The sequence below is a fragment of the Tachysurus vachellii genome, chromosome 26 (genome assembly GCF_030014155.1).
Source record: "Tachysurus vachellii isolate PV-2020 chromosome 26, HZAU_Pvac_v1, whole genome shotgun sequence".
Lineage (NCBI taxonomy): Eukaryota > Metazoa > Chordata > Actinopteri > Siluriformes > Bagridae > Tachysurus > Tachysurus vachellii.
The window spans coordinates 4,759,165-4,776,908 of record NC_083485.1 but is presented as its reverse complement, the minus strand read 5'-3'; the positions used below and the strand labels follow the sequence as shown (position 1 = coordinate 4,776,908).

Sequence of the window (17,744 nt, the reverse complement as noted above, 5' to 3'; positions counted from 1 at the left end):
TAACGCTGTGCTAATTAGCCCGTCGCTGAGGATCAATACCTCCGGCAGAACACACACTCAAAAGGCTGGGCGAAAATCTTGTCAACAATCAGTCATTAGCCATTGGCTGTTTCGGAGTTGAGCTTTAAAACGCCCAGCAGTTACATTCATTTTATGGGTGATTAACCTCCAAGGACTGAGAACAATGAAGAAAAAAAAAGTTTGAATGAATAAATCAAACAACAACAACAACAAAAAAAAAAGATCACCCAGTTGCCAATAGTTGTTTTACACTGAATGAGTGGGTTTCACTAGAGCCTTATGGTATTATTGGAAATAGTGATACATAAAAACGGTGTCTAAAATACATCATCATACAAACCGTTACTTTAATTTGCTTCACATTTAAGGTTTTTATGGTGCCACACCTTCGTACTAGAAACTGAAGCAGCAAAACTTAACATTTCAAACTGCTCCTGCTGCCTCACTTGGCCATGGAATACGGTGGAAAGTTGCTCTCTGTCCTCTTCCGCATACTTCCTCTTCGGATTGGCTGTCGTTGCTGTGATTACCAGGGGACCTCCTCCACAGATGGTGACACGGTGAATATTTAACCATGCACCACTCAGAGAATAGATGTCTATTAAGCTCAACAAACAATACTGAAGTTTTAGCTACAAGCATTCTATTATCTATTATCATCTTGTTTCCATAGCAACCACTGAAGCTAGGACTCGTTTGGTGGTCGCTATGGTTTTATTATTATTAATATTAAACAATTGTTAATATTGTTTAATGCAATTTTACAAAAGATAATCATATTTTCATGAAGTATATAATATCTGATCGTTGCTGTTGCTAAGTTTAGCTTTAAATTTTAGTTGATCAGTGTGCGCACGATTACGAAAGGTTTTTCATTTCAGACAAAAGAAAAACATAAAACAAACAAAACAAAAAGGATTTCTGCTTTGAGCATCAACACCTGCTTTCTGATCGCTCATCTGACCAGCTGTTAAATTGGCTGGTCTCCGTGCAAGCGAAGCCGAGCAGCTCGGTAAGCACATCACATCCGTGTGAAAGTCACTTCTGTAATTTAGCAATTTAATGAAGCCGCAGTACACCTGTCACTGAAGTTCCATTACAGCACCGAGGAAGATGTGAAGGTAGATGGGTAGGGACAGGAAAAAAAAAAGAACCATTTGATGTGCACCGATTTTCATGCAGCGGTTATAAACATGGACGTTTCAACACAAAGTGGTATTATTTCTTGTTTTGACAAGCAGACGGTGCTTAAAAAAAGCACAATCGATCTAGGTTTCGTCTCACAAGTGTAGGGCTGCATGTCACAACAGGATGTTGAATGTAATGTATTTTTATGCTGGACGGAACAAAAACACACAAACAAACAACAGACACACTGCGCCCGGAATCGCGTACTGTGACGGTACATCCTGCTCGCTGTTAAAACGCTACATACAGATCGTATAAATATGTGTAGTATGAATACAATCCGGAGATACTACGTCCACCATGTTGACGCTGTCTTATGATGTGACTTATGATGTCGTAATAACTGCAAACTCTGTATTGGATTCTGAAAGCTTTAGCGTGCCAGTCCTGTTGCATTCTGGGTTAGCGCAGTGTGTATCGATTTCATACTGCAGATTTTTAGTGGAAGGAGTAGGGTATCTGGGTATTTCTCACTGATTGTCTTATGAATACTGAGAATTCAGACATTCTATTCCTTTGGCGTACTGCTTTATGCCTACTTTACAGTGTTAGGGATGTTCGGATGCACCTACTGTAACCATCACAACATGCACCAAGTTAATACTCTAATAAGCTAATAATAAGCTAATACTCCTGGAGGAGCCACTTGTGCAACTAGCCACTGTTGGTCATACAGGAGACTTTGGGACATCAAATCATATTTATCATATATTATATTCATATGTTCACTCACTAACAAGACAAATGTTTTCAATCGCACTCTGTCTTCCTTGTGTAGCCCCTCCCACATGTGTAGCCTACACACTGATTGGTCAGGAGATGTCCTTTATGTTTTGTTTGTTTTTAGTTTGCTTGTTTCTGCTTGACCTTTCCTAGCTTGCACACTGATCGACTTTTCAGCAATGTGAAACTTTCTTTTTTAACTTTTGCCAACTCATCTGTGACCAAAAAATTTGTCAATTTGGCTAAAGAAGGTGAAGTTTCTATCCTAGAATCCCCTTCAATCCAACAAGAACCGTAGCTTCTCTCACAACATCATGTATATTTTCCACGAAACTCAAATATACAGTAGATACTTTTTTTTTGTTTTTGTAGGAGACGATAGAAAAGAGCACTAAGACTAACTGTAGACTAATCCAACCCAAATAGGGTTTTGCTAACCAACCAGAACCAGAGAGTGGCAGCTGCATTAAAACATGCATTTTAAATCAGACCAGGTTGGCCGTAAATGTATTTATCTTCCGTGCTCATTAAAGGTATGGACATTTGAAAGCTCGCTTATAAACAAGGAGCTCTGATTAAATTGAAGCTATTCAACCTGTCAGATAAACAAGAGTGACAGCTCACTTTGAGATGTTTCCAACAAGACTCATGATAATGTCATCTTTATTTATTATTATCATATTTTTTATCCTTGTCTGAATTATGGTGGATTCCATTTTCTAATAGAAAGAAAATACTGAGAGACTATAAGAGACTATTCATGTCTATATATATATATATATAGTCAAAGAAGGTTGTAATCAAAATGCCTTTATTAAAGGCTGCCACGTATTTCCAGAAAATATCTCTGCTTTTAAAGGCAAATTTATACAGCAGCCAAAACCTAACACATTATCTTAAGCATATAACTCTTTTTACATTTGAGGAATAAAAAAAAAGGACTTCAAATGCGCCTTCACAAGAAAATAGGGTCCCCATTAAAGGTATTGCACTTAGCAGGATGGTGTCGGCTCAAGATAGCTCCAGGATCTCATCATCTTTATTGCATTTTAACAGCTCGCAGCAAAGCAAAGAGTAGCAGGAAAGCAAAAAAAAAATAAAAAAATAAATAAATAAATAAAATAAATAATTAAACACCCGTTGGCTCGATTCGAGAACATAGAGAGCTGTGACGTCGCCAGATTATAAAACTGGGAGAGATTTAAATGAAGCAAATGGAGTTTCCGTAGACATTTTTTTTTTGTAACCGCTAACTTTCATGTTCGATCAATTTGACTTTGGACATTCATAAAGAAAACGTTGTCTGTGCCACCTAGCCTTGGATTTTGAGTAGCTCCAAAATAAAGCTTCTAGCTCTCACAAACCGAACATGAAGTACCTGGATCCATACTGCAAGAGCTTGCTTTGTTTTCTTTCTTTCTTTCCTTTGTTCAAAACTCTAAATATAGCAATTCATTATTACCATGTTGCAGCCAATGGCAAAGAATCAAAGCACTCTGGGGTTAAGATGATGTCTGAAGACCTAAAAGCTCCATTAAGAATCTTTCCATACTGTATAATTAAAGTTTGAAAAGTCACAAGACCTTAAGGTTCGTGAAATATAAATATCCAAGCAGATATAACTATCCAAACAGGGCTCAAGTGCTTAGAAACAGCATTAAGTGGATATGTGCGTCATTAGTTTATACGTTTTTCCACCTATGATTCCTGTAACTATTAAATATTAGCCCAGGTTTTTGTCACTGATAATGTACATCTGTAAAATAATAAAAAAATCTTTCTGACCTAAATTGCTTTATTGGTATAAATGAAATTTCTAATTCATTTTGTTCTGGGGGATGCAAACTTTTGTACTCGCTCAATACATAAAGAACTAAAGGATTTACATGTAGATTTATTTGCAGATTTAAAAGATCACTGTAAAGTGATCTTTTAGGCAATAATGATTAAACGGTTTTGTGAGTGAGTGCAAAAGTTTGGAAACCTAAAACGCTTCAATAAGAATCTTTCATCACTGTTTAAGTAAAGGTTGAAAAGTCACAATATATAATTACCCCAACAGATAAAACTAGCACACAGTAAATATCGACATGCCGTTATTTCAAAAGTGTGAACAGCTCTGAGATTGTTAAAGGGTTGTTTGTTAAATGGTGGGTGATGGACCAATTGTTAACGTTTTAAATTAAAACTAACGATCACACAAGACGTCAAACAGGTTGAAAAAGTTTGAGCCAAGAATATTAATAAGCTATTCAGTGCATTGCATGAGTATTCACCCCCTTGCACTTATCCACATTTATAGACTAGACTAAAATAGACTTAAATGTTCCTGGTAGAACTCAGAGTTTCTTAGAGAACTTAGAGCGCAAAACAAAACAAAACAAAAAAAACTGGGGCCAGGATCTGGAAAAGTATTAATCAATATTTGGTTATACAAGACTAACAGAGCATATATGATAACGCCACTAAACTTCAGTTTGATTCTTGACAATTTTGTTTCCATGTATAAATGTCCAAGGGGATAAATACTTTTGCATGGCCTGGTATCTATTGTTAAACAAGTTCTTGCAAATGAAACATGGAAGATGACTAAGAAGTGTGGATGCAAACTTTTGGAAAGTCTTGCACTTGTTGATTAAACTAGTAAATTAAACTGTCCGGGGGGATGCAAACTTTTGCACTCACTCAATCCATAAAAAAAGTAATCATCGTTCTTAAAAGATCCCTTCATAATGCATTTATTTGATTTATTAGTGATGCTTGGCAAAACGGCAACATAATTAGCAAAGCGGGTGTTTGTTCCAATATTTATTTCGATTTGCTTAATGCGATACATTAGCCGAAATATTTATTGTTTATATGTATAAATATATAAAAAAGAAAAGCCCATGTGGCTGCTTTGCCCCTCACTTTCCCTCTTTTCTCTCAGTGTTTGACCTTGTACTTTGTCATATTGAAGTTACATATTCAGCATTTCGAGATAATAGCCTAATAGCACTTTGTAATGCTCGAGGCATTTCGCCTTGTTTTATGGCTGAACTGCAGCGATGCCTCGTAGGTCAGAACATTCTGAACCCAAAGTCTTGTATGCTTCAAAAATCCATTTTACAAAATTAAAAAAGTTTGGTAGCTCTTTAAAGTCTGTGTTCATAACTTTAATTGGTTATAGGTTCCTAATGAGTCCTGTTTTAAACTGTAATAAAACACTACAGCTTTGAATCAATTCTTGACCACATTACTATATTATTTATAATATAATATAAGTAGGGTATAAAAAGTATTTATTATAAAGCAACTGTAATATTCATTAAGAATTATTTGCTTCAATTAGCACAAGCAGGTTTTAAATTCCTCCTTAACTAAACAAAAAAAAAATTTGTAGGTACATAAACTCAATTTTGTTTTTATTTTGACGGAAAAAATAAAAAATAATAAACAATGATAGCATATTATTATCTTATTCACTTTACCGAAACGGCATGTTAAGGAATAAAACGTTTTTTTCCTGCAAAGACGCAGCCTGAAGTATTTTATTCCTAATTTTATTTTTTTTTATGAAATAAAAAAATAAAATAAAAAAGTGCTTTTTGTCCATTTATAGTTATTATAAAATTCCTTAGGTTGTCATATCAACTTGTCATCTTAAGTTGTTCCTTAAATTTAGCACAACTAAAGAAACAACAAAAACAAAACAAAAACAAAACAAAACAGAACAAACAGACAAAAAACAACAAACAAATTTAAGATTAAGAAGAAACTAAAAACTTGAAGGTAAAACGAAAACAACAACTCTGACTTAGACTCTGGCGCGTCCTTCCTAGATAAACAACAAAAAATGACTAAGCAAAAAAACAAACAAAAAATAAATAAATAAATAAATAAAAATAAAAAATAACATGCAATTAACTGATTAAGACCCTTAAAACACCCATTTCTTTTTAAAATATAAAATATGTATAAAAAATTTTTTTCGCGTTTAAAAAGCAATGCATTTTTTATGTATAAAACACAGAAAATACAAAATATATAACTGTTACTATGGAAACATAATAAACAGCTGGAATGAGGGTCAGAGCTGCTGTAACAGAAATAAATCAATACTTCATGTAGAGATTAACAGCTCTGTGGTGTAAATGTTATGGTGTCTGTTAGAGGTTTTATAATGAATATGGACACTTGGGCTATAACCTGATCATGAGGAATATTTCGAGGACAAAATATATTTTTAAGGACATTTTTTTTTTCGTCTGGTGTAAAGTTTTAGCAAAGTGACTTTGCTTAATGAAGTGGACAGGATTTCGAGAAAACTGCAACGAAGCGAGACAAATCGTCTCTATTTACATGTCAAAGAGGGAAGGTAAGAGTCTGGAGACATAAAAACACTCGCTGACGGTGAGGGATTGATGTCTTACCCGGAAACACCTTTCAGCTTGCTGACTTCCACTGTGGCGATGGAGTGCTTGGCCCCAGACTGCACCTCCCAGTCCACCTTCCACTGGCTGCTCTTTGACTTGGTGCTGAGGAGATTCACCCCCTTCTTCGCTTTCACCCTGAAGTGGTGAGAGACAGATGAAGAGAGTAAGAAAGAGAACGTAGAGACAGTGCGATATCTTATAAACTATGGATTAAAGCTACCCAAACCCTGTTTTCAAGAGTTCATATTCAATAACTATATTCAATAATGAATTGCTCGATCTGGTGGCTTCAGAAACCATTAAAAAAGTGAATTACAATGACTTTCTGCTTTATTAAAAAAAAAAAAAGCAAAATAAAAATCTTTCAATATTTAAATAATAAAAAAAGACTTTTTTTTTTTTTTTTTTTTTACCACAGCGCTGCGCTCAAATTCTCATATTTGATTATTCAAAAGCTGTTAATTCATATTCTGGATCAGCAGCTTGAACAACAATCGTATGAATCACGTTCATATTCATGCCCTCGTTCGAATAAGTTATGGTTTCTATAGCAACAGGTACCAGCCTTCCTCTCAGTTAAACTATAGAAACAACCAAAAATACAAACATAACAAAACAAAAAACCAAATACAACCAAACGAAACAAACAAAAAACGCTACAAATTTAAACCTGAAACTTTAAGGAAAACTTTAGCTTGTTTCCAAAAAAATAAATAAATAAATAAATAAATAAATACAACAAAAATACTTTACTCATTCTTTTGTGAGAAAGAGTTCAAACGCTGTGCACGACTTTTCAGTGTTGACTGTAGACATCGCAAAGACTTAATTCAATTAAATTAGATGCAAATTTCTAATTAGAGAGTAAAAACAGTTTTGGCACAAAAATTATTCATTTTTCGTGTCTTTTCTATTTCCTTTATGCAGAAAACCTACCTGGTAAAATTAGATTTAATATAAAATCAGAGCCTAAATTATACCATATTACATAATAGCTTAATAGGTACAAACCCTTTATCCTCTCTCACCACCCAGCACATGACATTAGCATAATCTTTCTCGGGAATTAAACATCATAACTGCTTTTTTCCTCCATTTGTAATTCATTTTCCAGCACGAATGAAGGGGAGGAAATTCTCGTCCCTAATTTGTGGTGCACTAGTTGATCCAACAATGAGAGCTGATTAATAAGCAAATGGAGAGTCTTATACTATAAAGCAGTAATGGGCAAACACACACACACACACAGAATAAAACTTAGCACTGCTGTCTTTTCTTGCCATGAAAAAATAAACAAACCATGTGGAAAAAAAAAGAAGGGTGGGATGGTGGGCTGCAAAGTGCTTCAGTGAAGACGCCACAATTATTTATTCATGTCACAGAGTCTTTCTGCCAAGGCAGGTCTTTATTAGGCACTGCAGTGGAAAGACTGACTACTAAACAGGAAAAGCTCTTCTGAAACTCCCCCGAAACCTTAAGAGCCTAATTAAAAGGGCTGCACACGTCGGAAGCTGGCGTGACACACAATGTTTTCGCTATACAAACCCACCGTATGCCGTGTCCTTTCACAACCCGATCGGAACCGCAGCAGAATGCTTTATTCGCTGATAGGCTCCACATTCAAAAAAAAAAAGGAAAAGAGGTCATGAGGAGACCTTTGATTCCACCATGTTTTGTGGAAACTCATTTTCCAACTCGTAATTACACTTAGGAGTAAATTTATGGAGGTTTTATGTAGGTTCAACTTTGCACTGCTCTGTATTGGTAGTGAATAACGTAAGATTTTTGAAAGAAGACTCCGCAACTAAGTGATCGAGGTAAAGATTCGGACAAAAGAACGTATTTCATCAAATCAAACAACTGAGCGGGGAAAAAATGCTGACGGCGATCCAATCATCAAACCAGTTTCCTAGCAGATCCCTTGTTCATGTAGTTTTTAAGTAGAAAAAATTGTGTAGCTAGAGATAGCTACACAATTTTAATTGTTATTAAAATTAATGAAGTCTTAAATTAGTTTTTTTTTTGTTCTGGTGTGAATAAATGAATAAATAAATAAAAACTTTTTTTTAAAGGATCCTGATTAGAATTTCTTTTATATCTTGGAACCATTTCGGGAAAAATTCCTAAAGGAATGGTCTAAAGGACAAGACACACAGATTTTTTAGATAGTTTTTAAGACCCATTCCGAACCCTGGCTTTAATTAAAATAAATAAATTTATGGTTTCAAACTTTGAGTCCTATAACGTTTCAAAAACAAAACACTATTTCCAAACAAATACAAGTAGATTTCCATTATCTAGATTTCGTTTTCTAGTTTTAGTTTTCTAAAATAAAAAAAAAAAACATCCTACAGGAAAAACTGAAATTCCAACACAATTTTTTTCGCCCAGTGTGATGTAAATATCAGTAAACTAAAAAAGAAAGCGTATGCGGTAATGTGGGTGTAAAACTCAGTTCTCGGTTCTCATAAACAGCCCAGCTTCTTCCGACAGACCGCAGTTAAGACGGTTAAAGAAAAAAAGGTGAAAGAAGTGTTCGACTGCATGCGGAATGCTGAATAAAACGCGCTCCATTTTCTTGGCCTACAGATCACTGACGGCAATCTGAGCAATCAGCTCAGGCCTCTGATAGCAATCTGGCTTATTCCGGCATGAAAAAACAGCTCTGAGATCTTGCAGCAGTGCCAAGCTGCAGCACAAAAAAAAAGAAAGGGGGGAAAAAAAAGAAAGAAAGCATGTTCGGGAGAGATTAGATAGCAACGAGCTATCAGGACTAGAAATCTACAGCCACCAGCGCTTTTCAGCAGATGGTAATAATTCCTAATATCCTATGAAATAAAAATCAGAAAGAACTACTTTTTTTTTAAATTAATTTTAATCAATAAAAACAAAAAACAAAAAAAAAAAAACACACAAAGCCTGCAGTTGCAGCTACAGCATGTCAGTGATTATAGCAATGAAAACCTAAAGAGAATAAAAGAACCATCACATCTGAAACTGCTATTAATCTCCAGCTTTAATGACTAAAACATTCATATAACAAATAAATTAAGGAGTAAACATTTAAATAAAAATAATCGATGAGTTACTAAAACTCTTAGTCAAATCTTTTCCTATAACCCCATGTCTTCCATCACAGCCCCATCTTCACCTACTTAATCTGAATTTCTTACTATTTAAAGAACGTATAAAATGTATTATCCGCTACATTACTTGCGTAGTAGCTATAAACTTTTGTTCCATCTCCAGCATTTTTTGTTTCTCTCTCTTTTTCTCTCGTATATTACGTGATTAAGACAAACCTTGTATTGTTTATATAACTTATCAAACCAGTGTGTATGAAAACTCATGATTGTTAGTAGATGTTTTCACACCATTCTGTGTAGCTAGCAATAGATAAAAAACATTACACGTCGTTCTTTAATGTATACATTTAATGCCTTTACAGATGCATTATAACCTGATCCGAAAGACAGATTGTATTTTTTTAGCTTGATTCTAGCTTGAAAAATTCCAACTTTTTATCCACTGGCTCATTTATGGCAAAACGATGATGTAACAATACAAACGACTAATTTGCAATGTCTAAAATCTTCATCCGAATTGATTCAAACCACATCATGAATGTATTCATAGGTTTTTACTGATTTATAAAAAGGCATGTGTGTATATATAATCAAATCCCTCCCGGTCTTCAAGGGCCTATTACGAAAAGGTCGAGCAAACTCTCGGGCCAAACGATGGCCCATTCAGCGAGAAGACAATCTTTATGCAGGATTAACCCCAAATGGGCTTTTAGTGGTTCACCTCTGTTCCGTTTTAACCGCTTTCCCCCAGCTGCACCTAGCTGATAATGAAACCACGCGCTCCGCTCGCTCGGCTTTGAGGAGCTGACCAGCCAGCCGTTTTAGCCAGCGCTGCAGGACGCTCTTATCTCTCCAGCTCCGGCCCGGTACCAATGAGACCAGAGAGTGGCACGAGAGCACGTCCCCCTCACACTCAGCAGTTAGGAAGATCAAAGACATGCAGCACCGAGCCTTATTAACTATCCATGCATGATCTTAAAAAAAAAAAAAAAAAAAAGAAGAAGAAGAAGAAGAGGGCCAAGTTTTAAACAAGACCTTAAAGAGGACAGTATTTTTTTCCCTTTTTAATTAAACCACAGCACTTTTGAGATCGATACATTTTCCATAACAGCAGATCTGACAGGTTTATACTAATGTTCTCATCTGAATACGGTATTGTGACGCATGGATTTGTACGCTTTATTCTCTACATTGAAGGTGTGAAATGTTTAGCATATCTTTGGAAGGAGTCTCCAGTGTCAGAGCAGAGATAATGCAGTAACTTCAGGACTTTGCGTGGTAACAGGAGCCTTCTGTGGCAGGCCGCACCAAATGACGTCGTCATTGATTGTTGTATAGTCCTATATATTATAACAGTAACAATATACTAAATATCCATAATGCCCTGTGGCATTTGAAGGCAATGAACAATCCATACAGCAGATAAAGTGAATATATATATGCTCATGTGGCGGAATAACCACAGTACACTTTACCATGAACAGACCACCGTTTTAAATAAAATCCACTGAGCTTTGAAAGTCCACTTGTGAATAACTACATAGTGCTTTGTAGCAGGTTTTAATAATAAGTGGGACGCCATTTCAGATGTTCCGGCATCTGGAGAATTCCTGCGTTGTGACATGTCAAGCGCTATATAAAAACAAACCAAGTGTAACAGCGTCTGCCAAAAAAAAAATAAAAATACTTCTATACCTCCTCATCCTAAAATCACTGCCTCAGCACTTGCCAGTGTTTGGTCATGTTGTGCTTGATGGACCAGAGGGAGCTTGGCACGGCAATTAAAACCGCACTTTCCTCTCTTGTTCTGATCCAGAATCGGAAGGTGCTAAAGAAACCCTGAGCTGTCCTGATAGCAGCAGCCTTACGCCACTGATTTCGAGTCAGCATCCTAGAACAGGCTGGAGGGGGAAAAAAAGTCAGCGGTGATGGATAACTCCGGCCTTTACTGGCCGTGCCGCCGGCGGTCCGTTGCTGGAAAAATATGGCTTCGAAAACCAGTTAGAAAAAAAGAGAGGGAAGAAAAACCTGTAAATAAGCAAGAAGAGAAATGTCAGCAGTAGTGTATCTCTGGGGCATAAGGCACTCTTTCTCTGGATCTATACATTACATCAAAAACAGCCTCGCTTCGGTGTCTAAATCAGGGCAGCTGGCTGGGTTCATCTGTAAACCCAGCATCCTCCATTAGTATCTTTCCAACAGCGGGGCAATTTTCAGGGAACTTTAGCTCTGTGGTACATATAGTTGTGTACTTCTGCATTATTTCAACCTACGTGATCGCTAATGGGAGCACGCCATGGAACATTTAGCAGAAACAATTATCTACATTAGCGAGAACAAGGCCTACAAGCTTGTTGTTTGTCAGACGTCTTTGTGGGTTTTTTGTAGGTTTTCAATGCCTCATGTTAATGGAATAACTTAGAAACACATAAACGTACAATTAAAAGGCACAAGATTATTGCATGTTTGTGAGAGGCTATGCTGTTTGTTGTTTTTAAATTGACAGTTGCCTCATAGTGAAGCAGGCTAAGTATGCTAGCAGTCATCAGTGTTTTTTTTTTCCTTCTCACATTCAACAACCAAAGAAAGAAAGAAAGAAAGAAAGAAAGAAAGAAAGACTTTCTCTTCAAGCAACAAAATAGTTTTCAATCCTGCCACACATCAGCTACACTTGCTAGCCAGACTTGAATAATATCTTTTATATGCGATGATGCGATGAGAGAAAATATCACAGCTCTTAGCCAAAATGCTTAGCTAGTGATTTTCTGGCTTTTTTTATTTTTTTTGCAAGGGCGCAATGTGCTATGACGTGCTACATCACACACTTTGTTGGAAAAGAATAATGACCGCAGCTGAGTCATTCGCTAAGCTAGCTACCATCCAAAAATTTTGCCAGAACAGAAAATATCCATCTTTATTATCAGGTAGTAATACGTTATTTGATTAAAAGAGACACTCTGCGTGCCCGAGTGTTATTTCTGGGCTCACGGTACAGGATTTTGCAGTAGTTGTTGCTCAATTGAAATGTAAAATGAAGGAGAAAGTAGAGACAGAGCCATGATTCAAAGACGGAGAAAAACAAGATTGAGACAAACAGAGGATGGACGGACAAAAAAGAAATAAGGCACAGAGAGAGAAAGAGAGGGGAGACTGAGAGATGGAGAAAGAAGACATGTCAGGGGAAAGAATGCTCACCACTTCAGTAATCTTTAATGCAAAACAAAGAAATACTGACCCAACGGAGAGGATGTGCACCGAGATGGTGATTCATCAGTTGGACACGAGACAAAAGAAAACAAATCATCCCAGGCTGGCTGAAAGGAATCATATCATCCCAGTAACGCAAACAGGAGAAAGCAGATTGCAGGCCTTCGGGCCATGCAAGCGGAGCTGTGACAATAGCAGTGGAGTTTTTTTTCTCTTTCCAAGGATGAAATGTGGAAAGATTTCGATGTGTTTCGTATCCAAATTGATGAAACAATGCAAAACCACTGTGAGATTCAATGTCCAGGTTCAGCGTATTGCAGATCCGGTACGTCAGAAATACATGTGCACTTCTGTTGACTCGGTTCCTCATACAAAGACTGAGGGGAATAAAAAGATATGTGTCCACCATTTTCTATCCAGAAGTATTTTCAGCTAGTTTTTAAGTGGTTTTGTGCGATTTTTGAGTTTATATGGGGATTATGTGGAAAGCTGCCAACAAACATCAAACTTACACCTTTCAAGCTTCAAATCAAAGTGAAAAGCTGCCTCTCAGGACGTTTTTTGCTTCGCCCTGTGGGATGCCAGTCCTAACACACACACACATTGAAGTCTGACGCTTTCCAGAAAGAAAAAGAAACAGATTAGTGCATCTCCTATTCATATCTATATGACATCTTTGCAGCTTTCTAACCTCCGAAATGCAATTGCAGATTACAAATCCCAGCAGTTATGATCCACATACACCTTGGTGTCCCTGCGGTGCTGAGAATGGTCTATAACCCATGGACAGCTAAGTGGTGGTCTCTTAAGGCTGACCAGCTTTGCATGGTGATAACCAGACTACCAATGAGACTCCAAAACCAAAGTTAACATCTTTTGACCAATCAGAATGAGATTACATACCAACAACATATACCAATAATAAAGGGAAGTAGCAAAATCAAGATAAAGGAGCGAGATGACAGAAGTGACGTTTCCCTCGAAGTCCAGAGGGATAGAAAGAAGAAGAGTGGTAAGGAGATAAGGTGAAAGACAGACACATCTAATTCAAGCTACAGGAAGCCTTCCATTATACAAGCAGAACTCGGGTTCCTCAGTCCTGAACACATCACTCTTTCCCCTCCACAACACATCAATACTACAGGGTCCTGCGGGTCCTTTACATAACGAACAACTTTTAGCTTCCGTTCTTTTGTACGACTTGCAATTTGTACCTTCAGTGGTCCTTTAAAGGTTCTAAATTCAACCTTTTTGTAATGAAATTATTTCCAATCTTACTGCCATCCAGATGAGGAGTCTCTTTTGGGAATCATTCGATCATTTGGGAAGTGGTAGCTTAGTGGTTAAGACACTGGACAACTGATTTGAAGGAAGGTTGTGAAATCAAATCCCAGGATCACCAATGCCCCTTTTCCACCAAAAAGAACCGGGTGCTTGTTCAGAGTTAGCACTGGTGCTGGTTCAAAGTTGGTTCCACTGGTGAACCTTCTAAGAACCGGTTTGCCTTTCCATGGGCTAGAGAGCCATCACAGAGCCTGAGGTCATTGTATACGTGTCACGTTATACAACAACGTTAGCACAGCAGCGGCAAACACAAACACATCAACAATGGTGGATGTTGCTTTACTGTTAATACTCATGGCTTTGTGAACCTACATTAACATCCAAACGCGGTGAATACAACGTGTACGTGCAGCTCCATGTAATCTGTATAAACGGAGGTTGTAATCGAGAAAGTACATAACATTATTTTATTATTAACACAGAAAAAAGTTAGTCTTAGCATGTAGCTACTTACTATCATGTGTGCTGATAATGTATCATATCGCGGTAAAGTAAAAGTGTATTAAACATTAGTATACTTAAGGTACATTATCAAATGCGCTAACAGTAGCCCCACCCCCAGCCCCTGACACAAGCGGTTCTTAAGTCTAGACCAGCAACGTTTTGGTGCTACTTAAGAACCACTTTTCCTGGTTCAGAGCCAGTGCTTTGGCTGTCGGAAAAGAAAGAACTGGTTCTAAATTAGGCTCCGAACCAGCACTCAAACTGCCTCGGTGGGAAAGGGGCACAAGATGCCACTGCTAGGCCCCTTAACCCTCAAATGCTCAGGTGTATAGAAAAACAAGATGAATGTAAGTCACCCTTGATAAGAGTATCGGCTAAATGTAATTTCAGGAAGTTTTTATATATATACATATATATTCATAACTTTTAATTTTGCAGCTGGAATGTTTACATTTCTGTAAAGATGCTTTGTGATGATATCTATTCTTAAAAACACTATACAAAGAAAACTGTGTTGAATTAAACATTGTATGCACCAATGCTTAAAGGTATAGGCATACTTAATACTTTTAAACCTCAGGGTCAGATCGAGACACCTTATACACTGGCCTCAATCCAGAAAAAATTCTAATTAATCCTTGATCCTGGAACTGTAAAGCACCACAACATCCTGCCACACCACAATCCACCACCATAACAAAGGTTCTTTTGAACTGAGACTGACCTCACAAAATCCAGGTGTTATGACTAGGTTGTGTTTATATAAACAGTTTTACAAAAGCCCACGCGGCTGCTGTGACATCAACTTCTTTCAGAAACAGAAATGAAGGCGAGATTCCTATTTTATACCCGGTTCGTAACGGCACGGCACTGACGATAGTTCCGGTTCATAGTGATGCGCTTGTGCTAATAAAATGTTTCCATAGTAACAGCTTCTTCGTTCGGGTACAGAGCAACGCACTTGTTTGAATGAACTGTTGTTTCTATAGTAACAGCTCCTTCGTTCTGGTTGATAGTAATGCACACGTTCTAATGAACTGTCGTTTCTATAGCAACAGCTTCTTTGTTCTGCTGCATAGTAACGCACTTGTTCTAATAAACTGTTGTTTCTATAGAAACAGCTTCTTTGTTCTGGTTCATAGTGACAGACTTGTTCTAATAAAATATCGTTTCTATAGTAACAGCTCATTCGTATGTTTTTGTACGGTGGATGCTGCATGTAATTTGTGGCTAATAATAAACAGAATTTAAACATGTTTTCATTTAAAAATGAAATAATACATAATCTTTGATATGGTTTATTTTCACACTTATGGGTGGAGTCTTTAGTGTTATCGCTTTTCTGACATGGGAACGTCTTCATTACAAGATTTATATACAGCTTTTTGGAAAGCTGTGTTGTTGTTTTTTTCACATTTAGGACATTGTCTCAAAGACATCTAAACACAAGTGTCCTACTAATGCACATCTTTACTCATGCACAGGCGACCTGCTTTTAGACCTCTACAAAGACCCGATGTCACATTCTTATTGAACGTATGGAATAGATCTAGCTTTGAATAAGCGTATTTAAGTGCTCGGCATGCTGGGATTGATTTGACAGTAGCACAGAAGTCGCAGGAGGGTGCTGGAGTCTGGCATTAAATACCAGGAAGCCCGCCATTGTTATGTGAGACACTTTTCATTAATTCTGGCACATGTCCCTTTCTCTCCTTTTTTATCCCTCTTTCCATGGCAGTGTCGCAGTCTTTCTCTTGGCTTCCTCTCGCCCGCAGAACAGCGAGAATGACACATATATTCATTTGAAGCAAAGATAAATGTCGTGTCAGGCGCTTTTGAAGATCAACCAAATATGAGATTCTATCCAGCGCCGAATGAATGTCAAAAACATTAAAAGAGAACCTGGAGCAGAAAAGGAGAAATGATAGAGGGAGACGGATAGTATTCACAGAGAGACGGAATGGAACTAGTACTATAGACACTTTTCCCCAAAATGGCAAAAAAAAAAATAGAAAAATAGAAAGTAGGTGTGTTCCATTTGGCGCAGAGACTTTTTACATTAATCCTCAGACCAGAAAATGAAACACAACCTCCTCCCCTTGTCTTTCTTTCCAGCACCTACCTATTAAATAAATCACTTCCAATATCCACCCATCCAGCTGCTCGTTGAAACATTTACTAGGCTTTGTCAGTGGTTCTCACACAGCTAATCAGAAACACTAATAAGTGTGTGTTTGTGTGTGTGAAAGTAATAACTGACAAAAATTTAAAAATTACAAAAGTAATTTTGGTTGCTGAAGTTAAGGTTAGAGTTCTATTTGGTCAGCATTAATTAGCTCACAGTGATGCTAATGGCAGGGGAGGCACGGTGGCTTAGTGGTTAGCACGTTCGCCTCACACCTCCAGGGTTGGGGGTTTGATTCCCGCCTCCCCCTTGTGTGTGTGGAGTTTGCATGTTCTCCCCGTGCCTCGGGGGTTTCCTCCGGGTACTCCGGTTTTCTCCCCCGGTCCAAAGACATGCATGGTAGGTTGATTGGCATCTCTGGAAAATTGTCCGTAGTGTGTGATTGCGTGAGTGAATGAGAGTGTGTGTGTGCCCTGCGATGGGTTGGCACTCCGTCCAGGGTGTATCCTGCCTTGATGCCCGATGACAAAATAGCGGTAGAAAATGTGAAGGAATGAATGAATGATGCTAATGGCACTTTTTTTACGGGTTCAGAATGTTTAAAAACAAGGAACAAATGGGTGTTGTGTGAGATCAGTTTTGAACCCTGATTAGTCGCTGGAGATAACACTGGTTATTGATTGATTATTGGGCAACTGTGATTGGTGATTAGTCACTTGGAACAATAGTGATCAGGGATTGTTTGTTTGGAAAACAACGATGATCAGTGATTAGGCATTTGGGAAACAATGACAATCAGATACAATTGTGATTACTGATTGGTCATTGGGAAGCATCGTGCACTGGGGATGACACTTATTGGTCTTTGTAAAAAAACAATAGTCATTAGTGATTAGTCACAGAGAACGGTGATTGTTTAGAAAACAACAGTTCCTAACGATTAGTCCATAGAAACAACAGTGGTCAGGGATTAGTCGTTTGCAAGCAAATGTGATTAGAGATCAGTCGTTTGGATCGACAGTGATCAGTGACTACTCAGAGGGAAACAATGCTGATTAGTGACTATTCATTTGGAAAACAACAGTGATCAACAGTGATTAGTCATTAGGAACATCCGCTTGCACAGGCCTAACTCAGGTTACACTCTGCTGGCAAGTCGACTGAACTTCACCGGTATCTCCACTCATATAA

At 37.5% G+C, this 17,744-nt stretch overlaps 1 protein-coding gene across 2 annotated transcripts in view; it reads right to left on the bottom strand.

The window, feature by feature from the left end:
- The window catches only part of tmem132e (transmembrane protein 132E), a 230,597-nt gene that overhangs the window by 29,783 nt on the left and 183,070 nt on the right, over window positions 1-17,744 (bottom strand). For both annotated transcript variants that reach the window (XM_060863004.1, XM_060863002.1), the window contains exon 3: window positions 6,345-6,482. In XM_060863004.1, the coding sequence (XP_060718987.1) occupies window positions 6,345-6,482 (138 nt within the window). The remainder of the gene's footprint in view (window positions 1-6,344; window positions 6,483-17,744) is intronic.